This window comes from Arvicanthis niloticus, assembly GCF_011762505.2.
Source record: "Arvicanthis niloticus isolate mArvNil1 chromosome Y unlocalized genomic scaffold, mArvNil1.pat.X SUPER_Y_unloc_2, whole genome shotgun sequence".
Lineage (NCBI taxonomy): Eukaryota > Metazoa > Chordata > Mammalia > Rodentia > Muridae > Arvicanthis > Arvicanthis niloticus.
In genome coordinates, this window is record NW_023044979.1 from 1736092 (window position 1) to 1762811 (window position 26720).

Genomic DNA, 26720 nt, shown 5'->3' on the forward strand with positions numbered 1-26720 from the left:
AAGTCTCCTCTAACCTTCCCAGAAATTAAGACCAGAGAAACACCATCCACTATACCAGGCTCTGGAACATCTTTGAAGCACTTTGGGGCTGCGACTCTCCAGCGTATCCACTGTAGCAGGGTTCCACGTTCAATTTAGTCATCTCTCACCACAGATACTCAAGAAAAACCTGAAAACCAAAGCACACAAACAAATCTGGCAGACAAGCCACTGACACAGAAACAATGGTGGATATTAAAAACCGCCCTTTCAATCCTTAAGTTGGGAATTCTGGGGGTCTTGGGTCAATGCATTAAGATGTTATGTCCAAGTCACAGAGACCCCAATGACCAACAAGGAGCCTGTTGTAATGCAAACACATGGAGGTCTTTATTATGAGCACTGTAATAAGGATTCTCGCCAGTCAGCCTCACGTGAGATCGAAACTGACCGACCAGGTCTAGGGGTGCTGGGTATTTATTGCAGTTACAGCAAGATTGGGACATTAACATACAGGTCAGCAGCTTAATATTTTAAAAACTATATGACTGGCATAATCTTCAGGAGCCAATCAAAGGGGCAAAACCATCTGACAACCATGATGGGTAGACTAACTTTTCCTCTGTAAGGTGTATTAGTTATCGATATGTAGCTTAACCCTGCAGTTGTACCTTGACTGTCTGTTGACAAGGGTGTGTTGTCATAGGATGTTTGTTCAAGTGGATTTTGTGCACTCTCTAAAACAGAACTGATTGGGCTTTACAAACTCATCTTTGTGCCTGTGGTCCTTATTATTAAAAGATGCTCCTGTTCAAGCACAAATCATACATGGCAGTCGAAAAGATACTTGATCCAAAGACCTACCTCACTATCTGTTACTGCACTGTCTGGAACTGTTTTCCTGAGCAGGTACCCCACAGCTCTGGAATTTCAAAATATTGGGATTTCAAAGGTAACTTCAACATTACAGATTCTTGTTCCAGTATCTGGGATCCACACTTGATCATCTGCACTCCTCAAAAGAGATTGGGTCACTTCTCCAGCTCTTCCCTCTGTAGCACTCTAGGTTCTGCTTGACTCCACTCTACTGCTGCTGCTGTTCTCTCTGCTCATCCCATGGGACTGACATCTTCAATATGCTGGGTTCTTCCCCTGTGACTAGGATTCACTGTTTTCCTCTCATGCACTCCCTTCACTGGGCCAAGGCTTAGCTGCTCTGCATGACAGGTTCATTTATGCCTTTGAAACCAATACCACCTGGGTGATTCTCACAAATGATTGACTCCAGGTGCACAACAAGGAACTACCTTGGCAACCTCTGGAATACAACTTCTTTGTCCTCTCAGAAAACAGTTCCAAGAAGATGTCACCTCAGTGGTGCTGGCTTCTACTTCATCACCACTAATTTTTTAACTACAGCCAACCAACATCAATTGTCTCAGTCGTCCCTTCTATTCTTTCCTCCCAGAGCCACATGGACAAAGCTGCTGAGTTCCTCTGCCTGCTGGGGCTGGAACATGATCCCTACTATTACATCATCGCCAGCTTTCTATTTTTCAACAACTTCACTGCCTAAGCTTGGCTGTCCTTGAACGTGCTCTGTAGATGAACCTTGAACTCAGATCTGCATGACTCTGTCTCCTGAATGCTGGGTAATACACGTGTAACACTTTGTGTGTATCTAAGCTTTTCTTTACCTAAAACATGTTCTGTACCAGGATGATTGAATCAGAGAACTGCTTGGCAGTCATCTCCTGGGATTTAAGGCATGTAACACTGTGTCTGTACTTACGTACTTTACTTTAGATCTTAAAAAGGAAGCCCAGAATAGTAATCACAGTCCATTGATGGTCAGTTTCACACATACTGGTGACCTTTGTGTCCACATGAAAACGATGACCAGGTGACAGTTGAAAGATATAAAAATTTATAAAGGGCATGGAAATTTTGTGTGACCCCCCTAGAGCTGAGCCAAGAATGTAGTCCAGAGGGTTCACTAGCTCCAGGTTCCAGGAACTGGCTGACACAAAGAAAGCAGAACTAAAACTCCAGGTCAGCTGGGTCGTTCCTGGAACTGGCTGACCACAAAGTAGATGGTTGAGCAAGATTCAATTTATGAGAAAAACATGTACAAGATGTTTCCCACATGACCGACTGAATAATGGGCTGGGACTGTCCACTATTTTTATGATGTTCTTCCTTGGTTTCCCATTCAACCCCCTGGTTTGTGGTTTTTTTCCTTTGAATACCCTTCTCCCCCTGGCCTTGATATCAATACCCCTCATTATGAGTCTCAACCTCAGCCCGGCTGATTCCTGAAATAAAGCCTCTTCATGTTTGCTGGCCTCGATCTCCCAAGACAAGAGTGAGGGTCTCTCCTTCTGGGGGTCTTTCAATAATAACGCCCACCACGATACAGTTTTCTTTATACAAGTCTGGGGGCGTGTCCATAGGTCCACCAGCCAGTAACTGGAGGCAGCTCCAGTCATGCCCCTGCCTCAGATTCACAGGTGCCTCCGCATGCTCATGGGTAGCCCGGAACCTCTGCTTCCACCCTCCGGACACAATACCTGGAACCTAGGGTCATCTCCCCATTCTTTGGCAGCAGCGATTGGATCGCGTTACATGGTTTCTGATGTCAGAAGGACCCCGCTCATGCCACTGGGACCTCAGTGCTCCTCCCGGATCACAGCAACAGCGGCAGTGGGGGTATCTGGGCTGGTGGTGAAGGCTCTAAGGGGATCTCCAAACCCCTGGCGTGTGCGCTGGCCCCAAGCCTTCATGGGAAATGTAGTCTTCGACTGGATGCCATCTTCCTTTTTTCTTGCGACATTATGGGATATGTAGTTTGAAGGCCGGCCACCATCTTGGATTGCATTTGCTACGCATAAGCAGTTAGTTCTCTGACAGCCAACTTGGTACTAGTTCTCATGGGAAATGTAGTCTTAGGCTGGCCGCCATCTCTGCTTAGCCCTGGTTGTACTGTAACACTCTGTGTAGACCAGGCAGGCCTTGAACTCAAAAATTCCCCTGCCTCTGCCTCCCAAGTGCTGGGATTAAAGGCCTGTGCCACCACAACCAGGCCGAAATAAGTACTGACTAATACCACTTTTAAAACACAAATAAACAAAGAATTCACCTTTGTTTTGTAAAAATAAATAAATAAATAAATAAATAAAAATAAAATAAATAAAAAAAAAAAACCCTAGGGCAAGTACAAAAAACAAAACACCACCCTGTTCAATGTCTTTTATATATGTAGGTTGTCAAAAGAATCTGTAGCCCAAATTAAAGGTGGATCTGAACATCTCAAAAGAACAAGATTAATAAAAGGTTTCTCACATCCAAAGTTGCAATTAAGAAATATGCCCCACAGCAAGCAGGGTTTGATTTAGGGTTAGGGGATTATACATTTATGGTTAGGATTAGGATAAAGGTTCTTAGAATTAGGTTTAGGAGGTTAGGAAATTAAGAGGTGAGGGTTAGGATAGGGTTAGGCTCAGGGTTAAGGTTAAGGTGGCCACCATTATTCTTGACGATCCCACTGAATCAATATTATCCCTATTACACAAAGAAGAAATATCAGGCCTACAAGGTATTCATTTTATGTCTTAATGGTTTGTTTTATTCTTATTCTGATAGCTTCTCTCTTACTTAGAGAAAGGCTTCTCAAAAGAACCTAAAAGTTTTTCCAACCATTTGCCTCCAAAACTAGCATACTAACAAAGGAAGAAAAGACTTCAATTTTCACAGAACCCCACAGATAATCAAAGGATAAGTTGCCAGGAACCACACAGCCTGCTGCCAGCAAAGAACATTTATGCTACCCTATGCTGAGTCTCACTGTCAGCTATTGCTGCAGTTAATTTTCCTCTGAGATAAAATGCCCTTCAGTACTCTTCTGCTCCAGACATGTCTGGTTTACTTTCTGCCCAACCTACAAATATGCTTACTAAAGATTTCTATGTGAAGTTTTCACTTAACAATGAATATTCTGAAACAGGAATCCCAGACAAGCAATATATGCAAGTTCATGGCTTATTAAAATTTGACTTTTTATTAATTACATATAGAATATACACATGAGACATGGTTTGTTATTTACATCATGTACTTAATAGCCAATGAATTTCAAGTAAATTAAACTTGTTAACTTGACCCTAGTTCATTTTGCTCCTAATGAAAATAAACTTAAAATTTGATATGAAAGGACAAAAGTATATTTAATTCTTATATCTACACAGGTAGAATAAATATAAACTGATAATATGGGTCTTCGTTTTGTTCCTAATGAAAATAAACTTAAAAATTGATATGAAAGGACAAAAGTATATTTAATTCTTATATCTACACAGGTAGAATAAATATAAACTGATAATATGGGTCTTCGTTTTGTTCCTAATGAAAATAAACTTAAAAATTGATATGAAAGGACAAAAATATATTTAATCAATATATCTACACAGGGACAATAAATATAAAATAATAGTATGGGTCTGAATCTTTTCTTGGAATAGTTAACATGAGGACATATAATTAAATTTTATTGTCTAATGATACATATAAACATACAGTTCTGGGTACAGTGATATCTCTTTGAGCCCCATCCTATTTCTAGTATACAATGTGGTCCGTTAAGATTCTAAGTTACTTTTAAAGAGTTTACTAATCCTAGACCAGAAGATGTTATTAATATTACACATTGTCCTCACTCATATAAGCATATTATATCCACATTTTTAATCATGATTTATACATATTTTAAATTTTATACAGGCATAAACATGTTAATAATAATTTAAAAGATATTTATATCCAGTAAAACTTCCTTAAAAACAAATAAATATACTCAGATTAGAAGATCCAGCAAAGAGCTAATCTTTCCTTCTTAAATTAAACCACTACCATTTCACACCTTCAACCCAACCCTACCTCCTTCGCAACACACACAGGGGGAGAGAGAGAGAGAGAGAGAGAGAGAGAGAGAGAGAGAGAGAGAGAGAGAGAGAGAGAGAAACTGAATAATAAAATCATGTCAATTAGATCATTTTATCATCCATTTTTTAAATAAAATGCACAATAAAAGATCAATATAATCAGTCATCCTGGAACTCTGTGTGACAGGCAGACTTACTTAGTTAGACAGTGAAAATACATAAAAAAGGATATCAACATAAATATCATTCATTGTCCTGGAACTCCATGAATCTTTCTAGGTAGACCTGGTTTCAGATATCCGTGGTTCCAGACTAAGCCAGTTTATGCAGTGACTTTACAGACAACCAGAAATACATGGAGAGAAATTTCACCACCATCTCAGTCTATGTAACTGACCTTTAACAACAGTCCACAAACACGTGATAGTAAAATAAAATCCTAGAGCACATTTATGGTTCAAGTTTCATGTCCGAAGGAAGACACACAATCAGAGCTGAAATACAATCAGTCAAAAAGCCCTTAGTGAAACCCAACTGGCCTTCCTTACCAAAGTTCTACAGACAACAGGATGAAACAAATCATGTCTCTGTATATTAAATCCAAAATATTTTGTTGTTGTTTCTTTGCCTCCTGAGTCCTGGGATTAAAGGCCTGTGCCACTATTGATTGATCACTATTGGTCATTGACTAGTATTGATTATTGATAATTGATTAATATTGATTACTCACCACATCAGACCCCCACCCTCGTCCCATAGAAGCCACACCCATGGAACGGCCACAGTAATTGATACTAATCAATTACCAATAAACACGCTATTCAATAATACTAATCAATGACCAGTAATCCATGCTGGTCAATAACTAAAAATGATCAATTACAATGATAATCAGCAGTCAATGCCAATCAGTAATCAATACCAATTGATATTTTGTTGTTGTTTCATTTCTGGAAAGAGCTCCTCTTTGTTTAGCCTCAGCTTTCCTGTAACTTGGTCTGTAGACTAGGCTAGCCTCAAATGTACACTGATCCACCTCTCTCTGCCACCACCACTGCCTGGCCAAAGCTAGAATCATTAATAAAAATGATGAGAATCTCAGCCGGTCATAGTGGTGTACAGCTTTAATCCCAGCATTTGAAAGGCAGAGGCGGGCTCTTACAGGTTTGAGGCCAACCTAGTCTACAAAGTGTGTCCAAGACAGCCAGGAAGTCTGCCCTGCCTGCCTCTGCCACCTTCACAGCCAGAGACAGAGAAACACAGACAGAGTCTTACAGGCGACATTTTCCTAAATTGAGAAAAACTTGAAGCAATTCATCAGGAGACAGGAGGACTGGTGTGCACTGAACTTTTGCTTTTTTCCAAGCATCATTTGAGGGTAAAATTGTTAATTGTTTTTCAAAACACTCAATTCTGTGGACTCAGCTCGGACGTGTGAAGCCGAGTGAAGAGATCACGAGGTCGTCCAGCAGGACTTTTGTCATTATCTTCTTCCAGGAACTGTGTGACTACACGGGTCTTCCTAATCTGAACACAAGGCTAAAGGAGGAAACTCTTCCGCCATTCTGTGGAGGACTGTGACCCCCCGTGACCCTGAGACAACACACGCAACACCCAGTTTTCCATTAACTTCTTCACAGCCATAGGCCTCGGGGATTTGGCACTAGAACTTCCAGAACATCTGAAAAATGTTCATTCATCTGTCTGCTGGAAACCAGAGCTGAGCAAAAGAAGCCTTGACATCTTCATCTTCTTCACCATCTTCATCATCTTCATCATCCTCATCATCTTCATCTCCTTCATCTTCTTCATCTTCACATTCTACATCTCCTCCTCCTTCCTCTTTCTCCCCCTTCCTTCCTCTGCCTCCTCTTTCCTCTTCTTCCTCCTCCTCCTTCCTCTCTTTCTTCCTCCACCTCCCTCCTCCTCCTTCCTCTTCTTCCTCCTCCCCCTCATCCTTGTCCTCCCCCTCCCTCCTCATCCTTCCCCTTCTCCTCCCCCTCCTCTTCCACCTCCTTTTCCTCCACCTCCTCCTCCCCTTACTCCTCCACCTCTCCTTCCTCCTTTTCCCCTTCCTTCCTCCCCTACCTTATTCATTTTCCTCCTTCCTCTTCTTTCTCCTTTCCCTCATCCTTCTTCTCCCCCTCCCTCCTCCTCCTCCTCCTTCCTCTTCTTCTTCCTCCCCCTAATCCTTGTCCTTCCCCTCCCTCCTCATCCTTCCCCTTCTCCTTCCCCTCCTCCTCCACCTCCTCCTCCACCTCCTCCTCCACCTCCTCCTCCACCTCCTTTTCCTCCACCTCCTCCACTTCCTCCTCCTTCTCCTCCTCTCCTTACTCCTCCAACTCCCCTTCCCCCTTCTCCCCCTCCTCCCCCTCCTCCTCCTTGAACTCCTTCTCCTCCAGCAGTCAGGAATCTGTCTCAGCTAAAAGTACAAAAAAAGAAGAGACAAGGGAAGGCCAGAGGCGAAGAAGCATATAAGTTAGCCAGGGGCCACCAGGCAGGAGACAGGAGGTGAGATGGAGCCAGGGGCCACCAGGCAGGTGACAGGAGGTGAAATGGAGGAAGAAAGGACAAGGCACCAGGAAGGAAGGACTGACAGAGCTTGGTCTGAAAGATACAGAGCTCAGAAATCACCAGATGCAGACTGGCAAGATCCCCTAGCGAAGCACATGGAGGACAGATGCCATGAGAATAGTGACAGTGGAGCTGGCAATGGCCTCTCGACAAGGCTCACACAGAGAGCCACAATAAAGCATGGGGAATCAAGTAAGATGGAAACATTCTACTTTTTGGTCAGGCTATACATTGACAAAATACCATGTGTGGAGAAAGTTAATATTTATTTTTGTGTCACTAAATGACCCATGGACGTATACTGAAGATACCACATGCTTTCTAAGGTGCAGCAATATGAAACTTAACAATTTCTTCTAGGACATGGAGCTAGTACTGATCCAGTTTAGGTACAAAGGGGCCTTTGCTGTTCAGAATGTAACCTCAGTGGCTTCGGTCCATGTCAGTTTTTAAATATACTACGTGAATGATGACAAGAAAGTTCAAATTGGCCCTGACTGAATATAAGCTTCATATATTGGAAAATCAAGTGAATTAGAAATATTCATGATATTCTAAATTCTAGTCAAAGACCCTGAAACTATAGAAGTGGTATCATTTATTTCTTCTTCATTGCATTAGATACAGTTGACTGAATAAATTTCAGAATAGGCCTTAAAATGTTCATCACGTGAGGTTGTTCATAGCACTGTTGATGCATGGATTTCACTGCAAAATTCTTTCAATATCTTACTGGACAGCAGCACTGAGGCATTAAACAACTCCTTGTCAATAATTGAAACTGCCCTTTTCACCAAGATACAAGTGGGCCCAGTAAGTTTCTTCTATCACCCCATCCCCCACATTGCAGGTTGAACCCAGGGTCTCATTGACTCTGAGAAAAACACTCTGCCAATGACTCACCTGCACACCTTCAATATTTTTTCTTTACATTTTTCCATCAGTAACAAGTATTTTCGAGCTCTGACCAAAAGCCCCTTTTCCCCAAGAGATCATTAACACTTTCTCCAAATACATGCTCGGTGTCTGTAATACTTATTTTAGGCTCTAGGATGTGAATGTGAAACTGATAATCATTCCTATCCTCCCTGCAGCGCAGAGAAATTGAAGTTTAAGAAAGGCAGTCAATCTGGCTAGGATCACACAGTGAATTATCAGGGGAAGAAAGACCATAACTTTTACAACTTAGAGCGCTGTTGGCAACATTATCTGGATGTTAAAATAGCTATTATTGATTAAAAATAGACAACCTTTAGGTAACCTAATGTTTCAGTGGCAAAGTAAAATATATATATATATATATATGTGTGTGTGTGTGTGTGTGTGTGTGTGTGTGTGTGTGTGAGTGTGTATACATATACAGAGATATATACGTATATATGTATACATATATAAGTGTGTATATCTATGTATATGTACATGTATATGTATACATACACACATATATGTGTATATACATACATGTATATATATATATATATATATATATATATATATATATATATCTGGACTACTTTATAAGGGCAAAATATCCCATAGATCATGTATCTCCTCCAACTTATCCAAATAAAGGTTAATGAAAGAAATACTGTATTTTTTTTAAATAAGAAAGTAATGGGAAGTGTCTCTATTTTACTAAATAGGATAAAATATATTTCCAGAAGTAAACTTCTGAGTATTTGAAGGGTTAAACTTAATCAGTTTAAGATATAAACTGGATTACTTTTCTTTATCACTACTAGTATCATATATATGTAATTGTATATATAATTCATTCATTTTATCACTACTGGTGGCAAGTATATGTAATTGTATGTATAATTCATTCATTTTTACCACTACTGGTTTCATGTATATGTAATCGTATGTATAATTCATTCTCTCTCTCTTATTTTTATTTTTTTTTGGTTTTTTGAGACAGGGTTTCTCTGTGTAGCCCTGGCTGTCCTGGAACTCACTCTGTAGACCAGGCTGGCCTCGAACTCAGAAATCTGCCTGCCTCTGGCTCCCAAGTGCTGGGATTAAAAGCATGTGTCATCAATTACTGATCATTATTGGTTATCAATTAATATTGATAATTATTGATTACCATTTATTATTGATTGGCATTGATTATTGATTGTTATTCCATCACCATCATCCTATGCCTCTGCCTCCCAAGTGCTGGGATTAAAAGCATGTGCCATCAATTATTGATCATTATTGGTTATCAATTAGTATTGATAATTATTGACTACCATTTATTGTTTGTTGATTGTTGATTATTGATTGGCATTGATTATTGATCGTTATTCCATCACCGTGATCCCCCTGCCTCTGCCTCCAAAGTGCTGGGATTAAAGGCGTGAGCCACCACTGCCCGGCTCAATTCGTTCATTTTTATCACTACTGGTGTCATGTATATGTAATTATATGCATAATTTATTCAGTTTTTCTGTTTAGAGGCTACACACATGACCTCCCTGCCTCGAGTTTCTAAGTATTACAGGTGTGTGTCACCACCACACCTGGTGTGTCTGTGCTTGGAGAAATTATGTTGAAATTCATTACACTCAATCAGAAGTACAGAAAGAGTCACAATTTTTATTTGGGCTGTGACTCCACGGGCTGCGGCATTTGTATCATTTGTATCATTTTCTATTTCAGCCCATGTTTTGTTCACATCTTACTTCAGAAGTTGTTTCATCAGAAGAAACAGAGAGAGGAGAGCAACACACACGCTCCTTTCTCACTTGTTAGTGATCTGTGGGAAAGAATGAAAGTAGTGTGTGTGTATGTGTGTGTGTGTATGTGTGTGTGTATGTGTGTGTATGTGTGTAGTGTGTGTATGTATGCGTGTATGTACGTTTGTGTATGTGTGTGTGTATGTGAGTATGTTTGTGTGTATGTGCCTGTGTGTCTCTGTGTGTATGTGTATGTGAGTATGTGTGTGTGTCTGCGTATGTGTGTGTATGTGTGTGTATATGTGAGTGTATGTTTCTGTGTGTCACTGTGTGTGTCTGTGTGTATGTGTGTGGTGTGTGTATATGTGTGTGTAGGTGTGTGTATGTGTATGTATATATGTATGCGTGTGTATGTGTGTGTATGTGTGTGTGGAGTGTGTGTGGTGTGTGTGTACTGATTCTTTTAAATGCATTATCTGCTGCTTCTCCATGACTAACTTGAGTGTTAAGATCCCTGCCCTGGGTATTTGTTACCAGGTACTGAAATGAGCGAGGCGTGGGTGGGAAACATTTTGCCTGTCCATGCAGGGTTTACCTGCCTCCCGTGTGCAGCCTCCTCTGTGTCTTTCCACCCCTGACACGTACCCCCTGCAAACCTCCCTGCCCCCACCCCCAACCTCCCCCCTCCCTGTCCTCACCCCCAACCTTTGCCCTAGACTCAAGGCTAGGGAAATTCCATTGACTTGTTGCCTCCGCAGGGGATTCATACACCCCACAGGTGACAAGGCAGCAGAGTGACATTGGCTGTGCTGGGAGGGGGAGGTGCAGGGAAGACAGGAACAGTTTGTGGTGAAGGAAGCAGTGTGTCTGCTTGAGGGAAGGCAGCACTGAGTTTGTCTTCTCTTTCTGCACCCCAGCAGTGGGTGGGAAGCCCTGTGGACCCTGTTTTGAGGTACCCACCATTGGAGAGGTCAGCAGTCACCCACAGAGAGTCCTGGTCCTACAAAGAAGACAACACATGAGCCAGCTCATCAGATGGGATGCTGCTGCTGCTGGGGATCAGCGGATTCTTTTCCAGTCCTCCCGAAGAGGAGATGCTACCATTCGCTCCTGCGGAGGAACCTTGGGACCAAGAAAAGGAGGTGTGCAGTGGTGGCAGTGAGCAGTAGCAAGGTTAGTGTGGTGGGTGGGACCAGCTGCAAGTCTGCAGTCCAGAGTGGGGAGATCCAGGGTGGGCAGGAGAGGGGGCCAGTTAGAGTCAAGCAGTTCCTGCTGAGATTGAACAAAAGCCTCATTGCTTATCCTCAGCTGTTAGGATACAGGTTTCAACCACCTAAGCCAGGAGCTTTTTACCCTCTGAAAGAGCCAGAAAGTGTTTATGTGTTTTGAGAAGTTATCAGCAGTTCAGTACAGTCAGACAGCTAGAATGTCCTGAGACCCTCAGACTTTAAAGTCATCACCAGAGTCCTACAATGGGCCTCCACTACTACCCTCTCCAGGCCATGAGGATCCAGGCATAGTAGAGTTATATGTGTTTGTGTGATTTACTCCATGTATAAACACCTTAGGATGCAATCAGCACCACACCGTATCATTCTATGAATCTTACTATTTCCTGACATATAATACTCTATAACACACAATCCTTATTTGTCCTGTGGAAAATTATTGAGAAATAAGCCCAGAAGATTATAAAATTACAAGATTATTATACTCCTCTTTTAAATTAATGACCACATATGAGTGAGTACATACCATGTTTATCATTCTGAGTCTGGAGTATCTTGCTCAGGATGATTGTTTTTCAAGTTCCATCCATTTGCCTGAAACTTTCATGATGTCATTGTTTTTATCAGCTGTTTGTGTAAATGTAACTTATGGTCTTTATACATTCTTCTGTTCAGGGACATCTAGATTGTTTCCAGCTTAAGGCCACAAGAGGGTGCACCATGACTAACCTGGACACTTCAGGGCTTCCAGAATCTACACCAAAAACCAAGGGGCATACAGGGGATGGTTCATGGCCCTGGGCATGTGTGCAGCAGAGGACTGACTTGTCTGATTAAAATAGGAGAGGATGCATTTAACCCTGTAGAAACTTGATGCCCCAGGGAAAATGGAAGCTGGTGGAGGTGAGGTGCTGGTGGGTGGGTGAGTGGGAGAAAAACCTCTCATAGGCAGCAGGGAGGAAGGTGGGGAGAAAACATCAGGGAAGAGGGACCAGAAGGGGGGACAACTTTGGAATGTAAAAAAATTTTAAAAATTACTTAAAAAAGGAAAAAAGAAACATAATTGAAAACATATACATCTACATTGAATTTGAAAAAGAGCAGATAGTTTCCTGCCAGAGAAAGTGGCATTAATTCACTACTCTTGATCTGGCTGCTATGTGCGATGTTAGCTGCTATGATCTGTAACATGACACACACAGCTACAGCCAATGGCCTGTCTCTCAATCATCTGACCTGACTTAACACTGAAAGTGCATTGGACATATATGCAAAGTTGGAAATTCAATATTCCTTGGATTATGCTAAAGTTCCCAAATTATATACCTATCAATCTAGCGTGTCTTCATTTACCTGACATGAATAAATACATGCTGGCAAGTTAGAAACTTATTACCCTGTCACCATCAGGTCTTTTTTTTTTATTTTTGTAATGGTGACTCCAGGGTTAGTGATTGAAAGCAATGTTATTAAAACCATCATCTCAACAAAAGTAATTTATTTAAAAAGTGGTTCACTTGCCTCCATTTCCAGTTTAAGGAGAAAAAAACAACCATGTCATTAATCAAATATTAGGTTAAAGGTAAGCTGAATACTTCACGAAATCTATCATGGAGCCTATGGTGGGTCCCAACATAAATTTCATTGTGTGGACACAAACTATTGTATATCAAGTACATTGACATAAAATGGACCTTTTCAGTTCCAGAAGTGATAGCCATATTCCATTTCATGATGTTGGTACTTGATTCTGTAATAAGGACTAACATTTATTACCCTCTGGTTGATGAGTGTGAGCCCATTTATATTGCCAAAGAAGGTCTAAAATATTTTAACATAGCTGACATACTAGAAAAAGGCTTTTAAACCATCTATATGAAGATAATAGAGGCCCTTAAAGTGAAAATGACTAAATCACTTAAAGAAATACAGGAAAACACAAACAATTGGAGGAAATCAATAAATACCTCAAAGATAGCCAGGAAAACATCAACATAAAAGTGGAGAAAACCAACCAATCTTACAAATAAAGCCAAAAAAACAAACCAAGAATAGAAGGAAACAAAACTGTTTAATACCTAAAAGTGGAAATAGAAACAATAACGAAAACAATAAATGAGGGAAGATGGAAATAAAACCTTAGGGCTGCAAAGAGGAACTACAGAGGAAAGATTCACAAACAGAATACAGAGTTGGAAGACAAATCTCATGACTTGAAGATATAATAGAAGGGATGGAAATATCACACAAAGAAAATGTTAAATATAAAATTTCCTGACATGAAATATCTAGAATATGCAGGACATTGTGAAAGGATAAAACATAAGGATACTAGGACTAGAGGAAGAATATTAGATCAAATTCTCAGAAAATATTGATGACAAAATTTTAGAAGAACAATTTCCTAGTATAAGGAGGGAAGTGCCTATCACAGTAAAAGAATCATCAAAACACCAAACAGAATAGCCCTAAAATGAAGTCTCTTTCTTTTTAAAATTATCAAAATATCCAGTACAAGGAAAGAATACTAAAAGCTGCAGAGGTCAAAAGCCAAGAAACATATAAATGAAGATCTGTTAAAATTGCAGATGACATCTCACTGGAGTTTGTAAATGTCAGCAGGGCTTGGACATATATGCTGCACAAACTACAGATACCAAGATTATTATATGTAGAAAAAAGTGTAATCGCTATTAATGGAAAAAATAAGATAGTCCATGTTAAAGTCAAATTTAAACAATATCTATCTACACATACAAACTTACACAAAGTTATATACAAAGAATCCAACCCAAGGAAGTTAACAATATACATGAAAACACAGGTAGTAAATAATCTTGTATTATCTTCAAAAGAAAGGAAAGCACACAAATACCCAACACCACCAGCAGCAGCAACAACAACAAAATACAAGGAGTTAACAATCACTGTTCATTGACTCTCTCAGTATCAATGACCACAATTCACCAATAAAACGACAAAGGGTAACAGAATTGATGCTAATAAATATCTAACTTCAATTGCATAGAAGAAATATAGGTCAACATCAAGAATAGGCATTAATTCAAGGTAAATGAATGTAAAAAGATACTCCAAGCAGATGGACCAAAGGAGCAAGCTAGTGTGGTCATTTTAAAATACAGCAAAATAAATTTTAAACAAAGTTAATCAAAAGAATTGGAGAAAAACACTACAAATTTCTTAAAGGAAAAAATCACCAAAAATTACATTTTAAGTGTTAACATCTGTGCCTTAAACTAATAATTGACGCTTGTCAAATTTTTGTTCTACATAATGAATAACCTTGAGTAACTCAATGTGTGTTGGGTAAGATCATACAAATTATTTGTAGTCACAGAGTACTTTTGTGCACTGACAACTACAGAGACAAGGTCCTGTTTTGTGGAATAGGAAAGGAAGAGAGAGTCTCAGACATTAAAGATGAATAGGACAAAATGGATACATTGGTCAAAACAATGTGAAATCAAAAAGTTTCCTGGCAATAAACAACCAGGAATTCTGCAACATATGAAAAGGGAAAAACTACAAATGACTGGAATAGAGGAAGAAGAATATCAGCCCAAAGCTCTAGAAAATATTTTCAATGAAACAGTAAAGGAAAATTTTCCTAAACCAAAGAAGATGCCTGTTAATGTACAAAAAGCATCCAAAACACCCAATATACTGGGAGAAAAAAGTCCCTTTACCACATAATAATCAAACACTAAACGTAAAAAGTAAAGCAACATAAAAAACTGCAACAGAAAAAAAATTAACAAGAACAAAACAAAACAAAAAGAAGTAATGTATGAAAGCAGATCTATGAGGTTTATGCCTGTCTTTCTAATGTATTCTATAAAAGACAAAATGGTTTGGACATACGTGCTGCAGAGTCAGAGAAACCACCCGTGTTTCTACAAGAAAGCAACTGGTCCAAATGTCTTGGGCAGATTCAGAATCAGCCATGATAGTGAGGTTACTCTGAGGTCACCTCCTGATCTAACATGTGAGGAGCATCACCAGGGACCTCACAGGTGGTCACATCTGGCTGATGCTTCCCATGCAGCCCCAGAGAGGACCCAGCACCCCAGCTCCCACTGCTCAGCCGCCTGCTCCTACCCATTGTGGGCAGTGACCCTGTGCTCACTATGACTCAATTTCAGAGGTTCCCAGAAGTCTCCACACAGCAACCACAGCAGAGCTGAGAGCAGGTAACAGATGACCATTCAAGCCTGCACAGGCACAGCGAACTTGCAGAATGATACCCGGAAGATCCCACCTCCTTGTCTGATTGGCAGATCTGCCTGAGAGCCTTGATTGGCCAGTGAGTCTTACCACTCCTCAAGGTTAAAGTGTGCTTCCAGACCATGGTCAGACCTTTTCCAGAGCTCAGGAGGGGTTTGCACTCCATTAGCATTTGTTTCTGTCTTCAAAGAGGAATCTTACACCACCCATCCCTGGGGGAGAACCCAGCATTGCAGCTCTGGCTGTTCAGCTGCCTGCTCCTCCCCTCTGAGAGCAATGATCATGTACCTACCAGGACCTGACTCCAGAACTTACCGGGAATTCCAAACAAGGTGGCCCTAATGTCAGTGAAGGAATGGGCTTGCTATCAAGTTGAGAGGAAGCAGCTAAAGAGCGAATGCCTTCTGTTGTAGTAATTATTTCAATTATTTCAAAGCAGCCACTGGTTAAGCCAACTGGCTAAGCTGCAGCGTCTCTGTCCAGCTCAGCCACCATATTGCATGGCCAGCCAGAAACCAGCAGCCAGAAACACCAGCCCTGCCCCCCACTGGACACCAGCATGGGAGATGGCTCTGCCAATCTTCCACTCTGTCTCTTCAAGGCTGGGCATTGCCCAGATCATCCCACCAACAACTTGGGCTCAGTACAAATGAGACTCTAATGCTTAGATTATCCAAAGGCTTATATATTTAGTAATGATCAATAACAAAATGCCCTTACAATCAGAGGTGTAACCCAGTACCCAACATAGATATACCAACTACCTTTGACTGCTACAGACAAGTGAACATCAGCCTCTGTGTTCCACTCTCAGTCTCCGTCTCAACCTTAGTTTTTTTCCGTTCCTTTTCCTCCTCCCTTTACTCCTCCCCTTCCTCTCCTTCCTCCTCCCACCTCAGCTCCTCCCACAACCTTCTCCTTCCATGTCATTATATAGGCTTGCAGTACAAGTCATAGATCAGATTAGAGCTGGGTCTTTTCAGCTCAAACATCTGAATTAAAGCTGTGTCTTCCACTCTCAAGATTCAGATTAAAGTCACTTTGGGGGTTTTAATGTAATAGAGTTAACAGTCAAAACAGCAATCTTAACTCTACCCCATGTCAACTTCACACAAAACCATATCTTCTTTGTCATGGTTAATTTCCAATTGAAAAAAAAAAAACATGTCATAATAAAGCCTAAATGTTACTATTCCAGCCAAAAGGAAAACCATTATATATTGTACCAGGTTATAATTATGCCTAAAATGATTGAGCTACCCCTTATACGAGGACAGATTCATAAAAATGTACACAGTTGACTTCTCACAGAATGGATCACCCTAAATACTTGGTTACTGAGTGTGTACTCAGCTGAATTTACCTTTTAATCAGCATTTACATGGGACATAACTATCTTTTCATTCTTTGACCATTTTGAGAGATCTATCCACATACATCTTCCTTTTATGTCTTTCTCAACAATACTCTAATTGTTCTGTCTCCAAGTCTCTGACAGTTAAGCCGTCCCACTGTTTATAGCTGATGATTCAATGAATAATCACACATTTCCAAACAAATGCATGAGCATGTCTACTGCATGAAGCTCTGAACTGTGGTGATTTCCCTTTACTGGTGTCTTTCAGGATTGTCCCAGAAACATGTTTTCATGCTGCAGTTGTTCACTTCTTGATGGGGCCTGCATAACAGGCAGAACCCTTAGTAAAGCAGGGCCTAGTTATTTCTTTCTTAGTCACTTGATGATAGGACCTGTACCAGGAAGTCCTAGGTGCATGTATAATACCAGGGGCATTGTACAGGAATAGAAACTAGGCTTCTAGGCAAGTCTGGTACCTAGCATTAGTTTTCAAGTTGCCCCTCCCCAGCAAAACCCAAGCCTAGCTTCACTCTCTAGGCTAATCCCAAAGGAGGCTAGAGATTTCAAGTTACACCCTCAACAATACCAGGGTCTCCAATTTAATCCCCCAACAAACCTGCATCTAGGGTTACAAGACCATGCCTAACCACCACTAATGAGGAGGGGAGGTGAAGTTAAGTTTATGATGTGACTCCCAGCACCAGCCAATTATGGTAAAGGCCACAGCAGCTTTTCAATTAGATGCTTTCACACATCCTCCCAATTGCAAGAGACATTTAAAATGGTGGCATTCAATCAGGCTTTTCTTAATCCCCTGCCATGTTCTTGACTAGCCTAGGCCCGTGGCCAGTAGTGGCTGCTGCTGTACTCCCACAAGGCTCACCTCAAGCAGTCTGTTCAGGTGGTCAGAAACACCAAACCTGCCACCCATGAGATGCCAGTGTGGGAGATGGCTCTGCAAATCTCTCATGCTGTCTCCACAATGATTGACTGAACCCAGTCCATCCCACCATCCACATGAGCTCAGTAAAAGTGAGACTCTAATGCTTAGATCATCCAAAGGTTCTCTATGTTTGGTAATGTTCAGTAACAAGATGCCTATACAATCAGAGGGGTAACCCAATACCCAATCTAGATATACCAACTACCTTTGACTGCTAGAAACACATGGACTTCTGCTTCTATGTTTCTCCCTCTCTCCTCCCTCTTCCCTATTCCTTCTCCTCTTTTTCTCCTTACTCCTTCTCTTTCTCTCCTTACTCCTCCCAACTAAGCTCCTCCCACAACTCCCAACTTGCTGCTTACAAGAAAGCATTCCCTGACAGACACTTGGGGCTCCACCATCACCAAAACAGTCTTGGCTGATGCTGGTGCATTGGGGATGGGGACAAGCTAGCTCAGATAGAATAAAGACCCTGCTGTGAGTTGCATCAAATCAGCTCCTATGTGTGTCTTTTTGGGGATCACTAACATTTTCCTGGCACATGTTCAATTTCTACTAAAATGGAATAGCACTTAATCTTGAATCTCTCTATCTGAGGTCCTCATATAATTGTATTATTTGTGTTACAGCTGTGATTCTTTACACTTTTGCTACTGACTTTCTTTCTAATAGCTGTAACAGCCCAGCATCAAAGCATCAACTGAAAAAAAGGTTAAGGGAAGGTGGCCATTTTGAATTTGTATCTGAGCTGAGATGTTTGTGGGGCCCAAACTGCTGTAAAAGTATTCAGTGCTTGTCTAGTATATTAGTCAGAGTTCTATAGAAAACTAATTACCAAACTATTAGTCTAAATACTAAACTATTAGTATTACCAAATTAATAGTCTCTTTATTTAAAGGGTATTGTTTAGAATGACTTAGGGCTGTGATGGCCTAGCTAATTCAACAATAACCAGCTATAAAGGCCAAGTGCAAGGATCCAGTAGTTGCTCAGTCCACAAGGCTTGATGTCTCAGCTTAAGTTTAGAATAAGCTGGAATTTTAAATAAGGTGGCCCTAATGTCAGTGAAGGAATGGAGTTGCTATCAAGTTGAGAGCAAGCAGCTAAAGAGCAAATGCCTTCTGTTGTAGTAATTATTTTTAAAATGCAGCCACTGGTTAAGCCAACTGGCTAAGCTGCAGTGTCTCTGTCCAGCTCAGCCACCATATTGCATGGGCAGCTAGAAACGGGCAGCCAGAAACATCAGCCCTGCCACCCCTGGGATGCCAGTGTGGGAGATGGCTCTGCCATTCTTCCACTCTGTCTCTGCAAGGCTAGGCATTGCCCAGATCATTCCACCAACAACTTGGGCTCAGTACAAATGAGACTCTAATGCTTAGATTATCCAAAGGCTTATATATTTAGTAATGATCAATAACAAAATACCCTTACAGTCAGAGGTGTAACCCAACACCCAACCTAGATATACCAACTACCTTTGACTGCAAACATACAGACAAGCGAACATCAGCCTCCATGTCCCCCTTCTCATACTCTGTCTCACCCGTAGCTCCTCCTCTTTCTTCTCCTCTTCCTTGTCCTCTTCCTCCCTTTACTCCTCCTCTTCCTGTTTTTACTCCTCCCACCTCAGCTCCTCCCACAACCTTCTCCTTCCATGTCATTATAGAGGCTTGCATTACAAGTCATGGATCAGATTAGAGCTGGGGCTTTGCAGCTCAAACATCTGGAGTAAAGTTATGACTTTCTCTATCAAGATTCAGATTAAAGTCACTTTTGGGGTTTAATTAATTCCAGGTGTATTAGCGTTAACAATCAAAACAGCAATCTTAACTCTACCCCATGTCAACTTCACACACAACCATATCTACTTCATCATGGTTAATTTCAAAATAAAAAATGTCATAATATTGCCTAAATGTTACTATTCTAGCCAAAAGGAAAACCATTATGGATTGTACCAGCTTATAATTATGCCTAAAATGATTGAGTAGCCCCTTGTACAACAACAGACACATGAAAATGTACACAGCTGACTTCCCACAGAATGTATCACCGTAACTACTTGGTTACTGAGTTTATGCTCAGCTGAACTTACCTTTTGATCAGCATTTACATGGAACATAATTATCTTTACATCCTTTGACCATTGTGAGAGATCTATCCACATACTTCTTCCTTTTATGTCTTTCTCAACAATATTCTAATTGTTCTGTTTCGAAGTCTCTGACAGTTAAGCCATCCCACTGCTTATAGGTGATGATTCAATGAATAATTACACATTTCCAAACAAATGCATGAGCATGACTATTGCATGAAGCTCTGAACTGTGGTGATTTCCCTTTACTGGTGTCTTTCAGGATTGTCCCAGAAACATGTTTTCATGCTGCAGTTGTTCACTTTTGGATGGGGCCTGCATAACAGGAAGAACCCTTAGTAAAGCAGGATCTAGTTATTTCTTCCTCAGTCACTTGATGATAGAGCCTGTACCAGGATATCCTAGGTGAATGTATAATAACAGAGGCATTGTACAGGAATAGAAACTAGGCTTCTAGGCAAGTCAGCTAACTAGCATTAGTTTCCAAGTTGCCCCTCCCCAGCAAAACCCAAGCCTAGCTTCACTCTCCAGGCTAATCCTAAACAAGACTAGAGTTTTCTAGTTACACCCTCAAAAATACCAGGGTCTCCAGGTTATTCCCCCAACAAACCTGCACCTCATGTTATGACCCCATGCCTAACAACCACTAAAAAAAAACTGATTACCCTGTCACCATCAGGTCTTTTTTTTTGTAACGGTAACTCTGGGGTTAGTGATTGGAAGCGATGTTATTAAAACGATCATCTCAACAAAGTAGCTTATTTAAAAAGTCCTTCATTTGCCTCCCTGTCCAATTTAAGGAGAAAAAACAACCATGACATTAATCAAACATTGGGTTAAATGTAAGCTGAATACTTCACGGAATCTGACATGGAGCCTATGGTGGGTCCCACCATAAATTTCCCTGTGTGGACACAAACTATTGTATATCAAGTACATTGACATAAAATGGACCTTTTCACTTCCAGAAGTGATAGCCACATTTCATTCCACGATGTTGGTACTTGATTATGTAATAAGGAGTAACATTTATCACCCTCTGGTTAATGAGTGTGAGCCCATTTATGTTGCCAAAGAAGGTCTTAAATATCACAACATAGCTGAAGTACTAGAAAAAGGCTTTGAAACCAACTGTATAAAGATGATAGAAGTCCTTAAAGTGGAAATGACTAAATCACTTAAAGAAATACAGGAAAACACAAAGAATTGGAGGAAATCAATAAATACCTCAAAGACATCCAGGAAAACACAAACAAAAGAGTGAAGAAAACCACCCAATCTTATAAATAAAGTCAAGAAAAACAAATCAAGAGTAGAAGGAAACAAAACTGTTTAATAACTAAAAGTGGAAATAGAAACAATAACAAAAACACGACCTGAGGGAATGATGGAAACAAAACTTTAGGACTGCAAAAAGAAACTACGGAGCTAAAATTCACAAAAAGAATACAGAGATGGAAGACAAATCTCAAGCATTGAAGATACAATAGAAGGGATGGAAATATCACACAAAGTAAATATTAAATCTAAACCTTCCTGACATAAAATATTTAGAAAATCTAGGACATTGTGAAAGGATAAAACATAAAAATACTAGGACTAGAGGTAGAATATTAGATCAAATTCACTGATGACAAAATCTTAGAAGAAAAACTTCCTAATATAAGGAGGGAGGTGCCTATCAAAGTAAAGAATCATCAAAACACCAAACAGAATGGACCCTAAAATGAAGACTCCTGTATAATATTCAGAACATCCAGTACAAGGAAAGAATAGTAAAAGCTACAAAGGACAAAAGCCAAGAAACTTATAAATGAATATCTATTAAAATTGCAGGTGACCTCTCATGGGAGTCTGTAAATGTCAGAAAGGCTTGGACATATATGCTGCAGAAACTACAGATGCCCAGATTATTATAGGTAGAAATACATTTAATCACTATTAATGGAAAAATTAAGATAGTTCATGCTAAAGTCAAATTTGCACAATATCTATCTACACATACAAACTTACACAAAGTTATATACAAAGAATCCAATCAAAGGAAGTTAACAATACACATAAAAATACAGGTCATAAATAATCTTGTATTATCTGCAAAAGAAAAGAAAGCACACAAATACCCCAACACCAGCACCACCACCAGCAGCAGCAACAACAACAATAAAATACAACGAGTTAACAATCACTGTTCATTGACTCTCTCACAATCAATGATCACAGTTCACCAATAAAAACACAAAGGCTAACTGAATAGATGCTAATAAAATCTATCCTTCATTTTCAGACAAGAAATATAGCTCAACATTGAGAATAGGCATTAATTCAAGGTAAAGGAATGGAAAAATATATTACAAGCAAATGGACAAAAGGAGCAAGCTGGTGTGGTCATCTTAAATGTAGCAAAATAGATATTAAACAAAATTAATCAAAAGAATCAGATAAAGACACTACAAATTCCTTAAAGGAAAAAATAATCACCAAAGATGACATTTCAAGTTTTAATATCTATGCCTTAAACACATGGTCGCCAACATTCATTAAAGAAAGTGTTTTAAACCTAAAATCACATAACACTCATACACTTATATTCCAAGATTGAAATACCCCATTCTCACCAGTGGACAAATTCTCCAGATACCTCCACCCTCCAAAAAAAAAAAAGAAATATTCCAGCTAACTGACAACATGAACATGAGTCCAGCTGATACTTAGAGAACATTCTACTGAAATACAGGAGAATATGCCTTCTGCTCAGCACCTCACTTAAATTACTTGTAAACTGAACACGTACCCAGACACACTGCCAACCTCAATACATACAAGAAAACTGAAATAACACCATAAGTCCTATTAGACCACCATGGATTACAGCTGGACATCAACAAAGCCAGAAAGAACACAAAGCTTACAAAATCATAAAAGCTGAATACCTCACTACTGAGTGAAAAATAGCTTAAGACAAACAGAGAAAAAAAGACTTACAGACTTTCTAGAATTCAATGCAAATGAATTTGCAACATGCAGAATCTTATGGAACACAAAGAAAATGAGTGTGGTGATAAGAAGAAAGTTCATAGCACAAAATGTCTACATAAAAAACCTGCAGAGCTCTCATACTGGAAATTTAACAGCATGCATTAAATTCTATAGCAGAAAGAAGTAAGCAATAAAAAGATAGATTAGACATCAGTTAATTATCAACTTGGGGTCTGAAATCAACAAAATAGAAAGAGAAGAATGCAAAGAATTAATGAACCATGAAGTTGATCCTTTGAGCCTTTTATTAGACAAGATAGTCAAACCCTTATGAAAAGATGGAGAATATCCAAATTAATGAAATCTAAAATGAAAATGGGGACAAAATAACAATGAAGAAATCTAAAGATTGGGAATGACATAGTTTTAAAAAGCCTCAACTCCATCTAACTGAAATTACTAAAAATAATGGAAAATTTTCTCAATATGTTTTTCTGAACAAAGTTAAATCAAACTAAGGGAAACAACTCAAACTGCCTAAACATCTAGAAAAAGAGAAGTCATTACAAGTTTGCCACCAAAAAGAGCCCAGAGCCATGAGTTTTAGGGTAGAATCCTACCAGACTTTCAAAGAGGAGTTCAGGAGAATACTCCTCAAAATATTCAACAATATAGAAAAAGAAGAAACCTTAGCAATTTCTTTTGTGAACCCATGGTTACTCAAATATCCAGACAATATAAAGACTCAGTAACAAATGAGAATTATAGGCCAATTTTGCTTTAAAACTAAATATGTAAAAATATTTAATAAAAAATAAATTAGAAACCACATCAAAAGACCATTCACCATGATCAATGTGGTAGGCTTTGTTCAAGAGGTGCAGGGATGGTTCAACATAATGTGATTAAAGTGTAAGAAAAACATTGTAATCTCTTAGATGATGAAAAATTCTTTGACAATATTTAACCCCACCGTATGATAAAGTTCTTGGAGTGATTAAGGATGCAAGGGACATACATAAACATAATAATGTCACCTTAATGCAAACCTATAGCTGACATTAAATTATGGAGAGAAATTCTAATTAATCCCATTAATTCACAAAGAAGAGAAGGTGATCCATTCTCTACACATCTATTCAAAACACTATCTAAAATTTTAATGTTAACTAGTCTAATATTGAAATTACAATTTAATGTTAACTAGACCTTTACTGCAATTAACAATTTAATGTTAACTAGTCCTATATTGCAATTTACAATTTAATACTAACTAGCCCTGCATGGCAATTTACAGTTTAATGTTAACTAGTTCTATATTCTAAGTCCTATATTGCAATTTACAATTTAATGTTAAATAAGTTAATAAATTGTAAATTTAAGGAGGAAGTAAAACTATCTCTATCTGCAGATGATACGATAGTAAGCACAAATGAACTAAAACTTCCCAAAGGCAATTCACAGAGCTGGTAAACAATTTCAGCAAAGTTGTTGGATACACGATTAACTAAAAAAGAAGAAGAAAAACCAGTGGGCTTTGTATGTACAAATGAGTTTACCAGTGTAAACAAAATAGAGAGACATCATAAAGTTTGAACTGGTGGTTGATGCTTGTCAATTTTTTTTTCTAAATAATGAATAACCTTGAGTAACTCAATGTGTGTTGGGTAAGGTCATACAAATTATTTGTAGTCACAGATTACTTTTGATATTATTGAAGGTGCTCAAAAACTATTGTAATATACAAAGTCTTTAATAGATTGATTACTTACTAAAGAGTTTAGTCATTTATAAAGATATCAGAAAGTTCAAGACTTTAACACATTGACCATGTTTATGGGTTTTTTCTGGCATTATGACTTTTTCTCATGGTTTCTAGGATGACTGCCATATACAAAGGCTTTGCCACATTACTTATTCGCAGCGTTTCTCTCCAGGATGTATTCTTCTATGTTCATAGATGACTGTGTTGTGAAAAAGTTTTATCTCATTGATTACATTTGTAAGATATGTCTTCAATATGTGTAGTCAAATATGTTTATAATACACAAATGTTGGGAAGAAGCAAAGGAAACTTGCCCTAAGGACTGCCTTTTTGTTACTAACCTCCATTTAATCATAAATTCAAACTAAGTTTTAGGTCATAGGGGACCTGTGTATTTAAGAATATATGAGCAGCTTTCATCATTCATGTTTTGTTCCCTAAAACATAACAAATGCTCCTAACCATGATTTCTGTTATTCATGTTTCATTCCTAAAAATATAATGCATGTTCCTAACCAGAAAAGAACAAATGGCTGTGATAGTGTAGACCACACAACCCACATTCTGTATCATTTGACATAGAGGAAAACAAAAAATCAAATGTGATTGGGAGAAAAATATAGCTGTAACTTGGCACGGGACTTTGTGGTTTTGACTTTTGGAAGCTATTTAACTTTCTGGCTCATGGTGGGGCTGAGGCTGGGGTATTGCAGCTCAGTTTCTGAGTATAATTTTGTGGCCCTGATTTATCAGCAGTGATTTGATTACAATGAATTTTTATGATTTGCCTTGTCCTGTGGTTGAGTTGTGTTGGATCTCAGTGGACAACATGATGTAAAGGCTTTAGCACAGTATGTACCCACTGTCCACTATGAATAGTTTCATAATGATGATGACTACAGAGGTGTGCAAAGGCTTCATTATACTGAACGTGTCCATTAAGACTCTGTGGGTGTGTCCTGAGTCACAGAGGGTGTGTTTAAGACTCACAGGCATGTCCTGAGACACAGGGTGCATGTTAAGCACTCAGGAGGAAAGTCCAGAGTCACAGGGGGCATGCTTAATACTCAGGGGCATGTCCTGAGTCACAGGAGGCATGCATAAGACTCAGGGGGCTGTGTCCTGAGACACAGGGTGCATGCTTAGACTCTAGCACATATTCTTTCATGATAATGAAGACTAGAGAATTGTGCAAACGCTTGACCGTATTAAATACACTCACAGGGTTCCTGTCTTAGTGTTTCCATTGCTATGAAGAGAAATCATGTACAAGTCAACTCCTATAAAAGCAACAGTTTTATTAGGACTGGCTTACAGTTTCAGAGATTTATAACTCTTTTGTCATAGCAGGAAGTAAGGCAGGCATGAAAGAAAACATGATGCTGGTGAAGAAAATGAGAGTTCTGCATCTTGATCCAAAGGCATCCAGAAAGAGACTGTCTTCCAGGGAGCTAGTAGGAGGACCCATTCTGCAGCATGTGGAACTTTAAAGCCTTCAGTGATGCAGTTCCTCCAAGGCCATATCTCATAATAACTTCCTCCCACTCCCTGGGCCAAGCATATTTATACTACCACATTTTACTGCCTGCCCCCCTTATGACTGTGTATACACATGATTTTACAGAGACCATATTTAAAAATAGTATAATATAAAATATGTAAGGTTCAAATTAAAAAGTCCCCATCATCTATAGAAGTCTCATAAATGTTAAAAGTCCAAAGTTCAAAGTCTCTTCTGAGATCATTTCAATCATGTAACCATGATCCCCTATACTTTCAAAAAATAGCACATAATATCCATCCAAATTCACAGGATATAGGTCATGATTCCTAACCACCATTGTGAGGAAATACTGGGCAAAAAGAAGACCAAAAGCCAGCAAGGAAATCTCCAAACTCTGCATCTTCATGTCTGATGTCAAGTGTTCTTCAGATCTCCAACTCCTTTCTCCTG

The 26720-nt window shown here is 39.4% G+C and overlaps 1 protein-coding gene across 1 annotated transcript in view; it reads right to left on the bottom strand.

The window, feature by feature from the left end:
• The window catches only part of LOC143441079 (uncharacterized), an 85352-nt gene that overhangs the window by 14898 nt on the left and 43734 nt on the right, over window positions 1-26720 (bottom strand). The window contains 1 exon segment of the mRNA XM_076928143.1: window positions 24927-24965. Coding sequence (XP_076784258.1) covers window positions 24927-24965 — 39 coding nt within the window.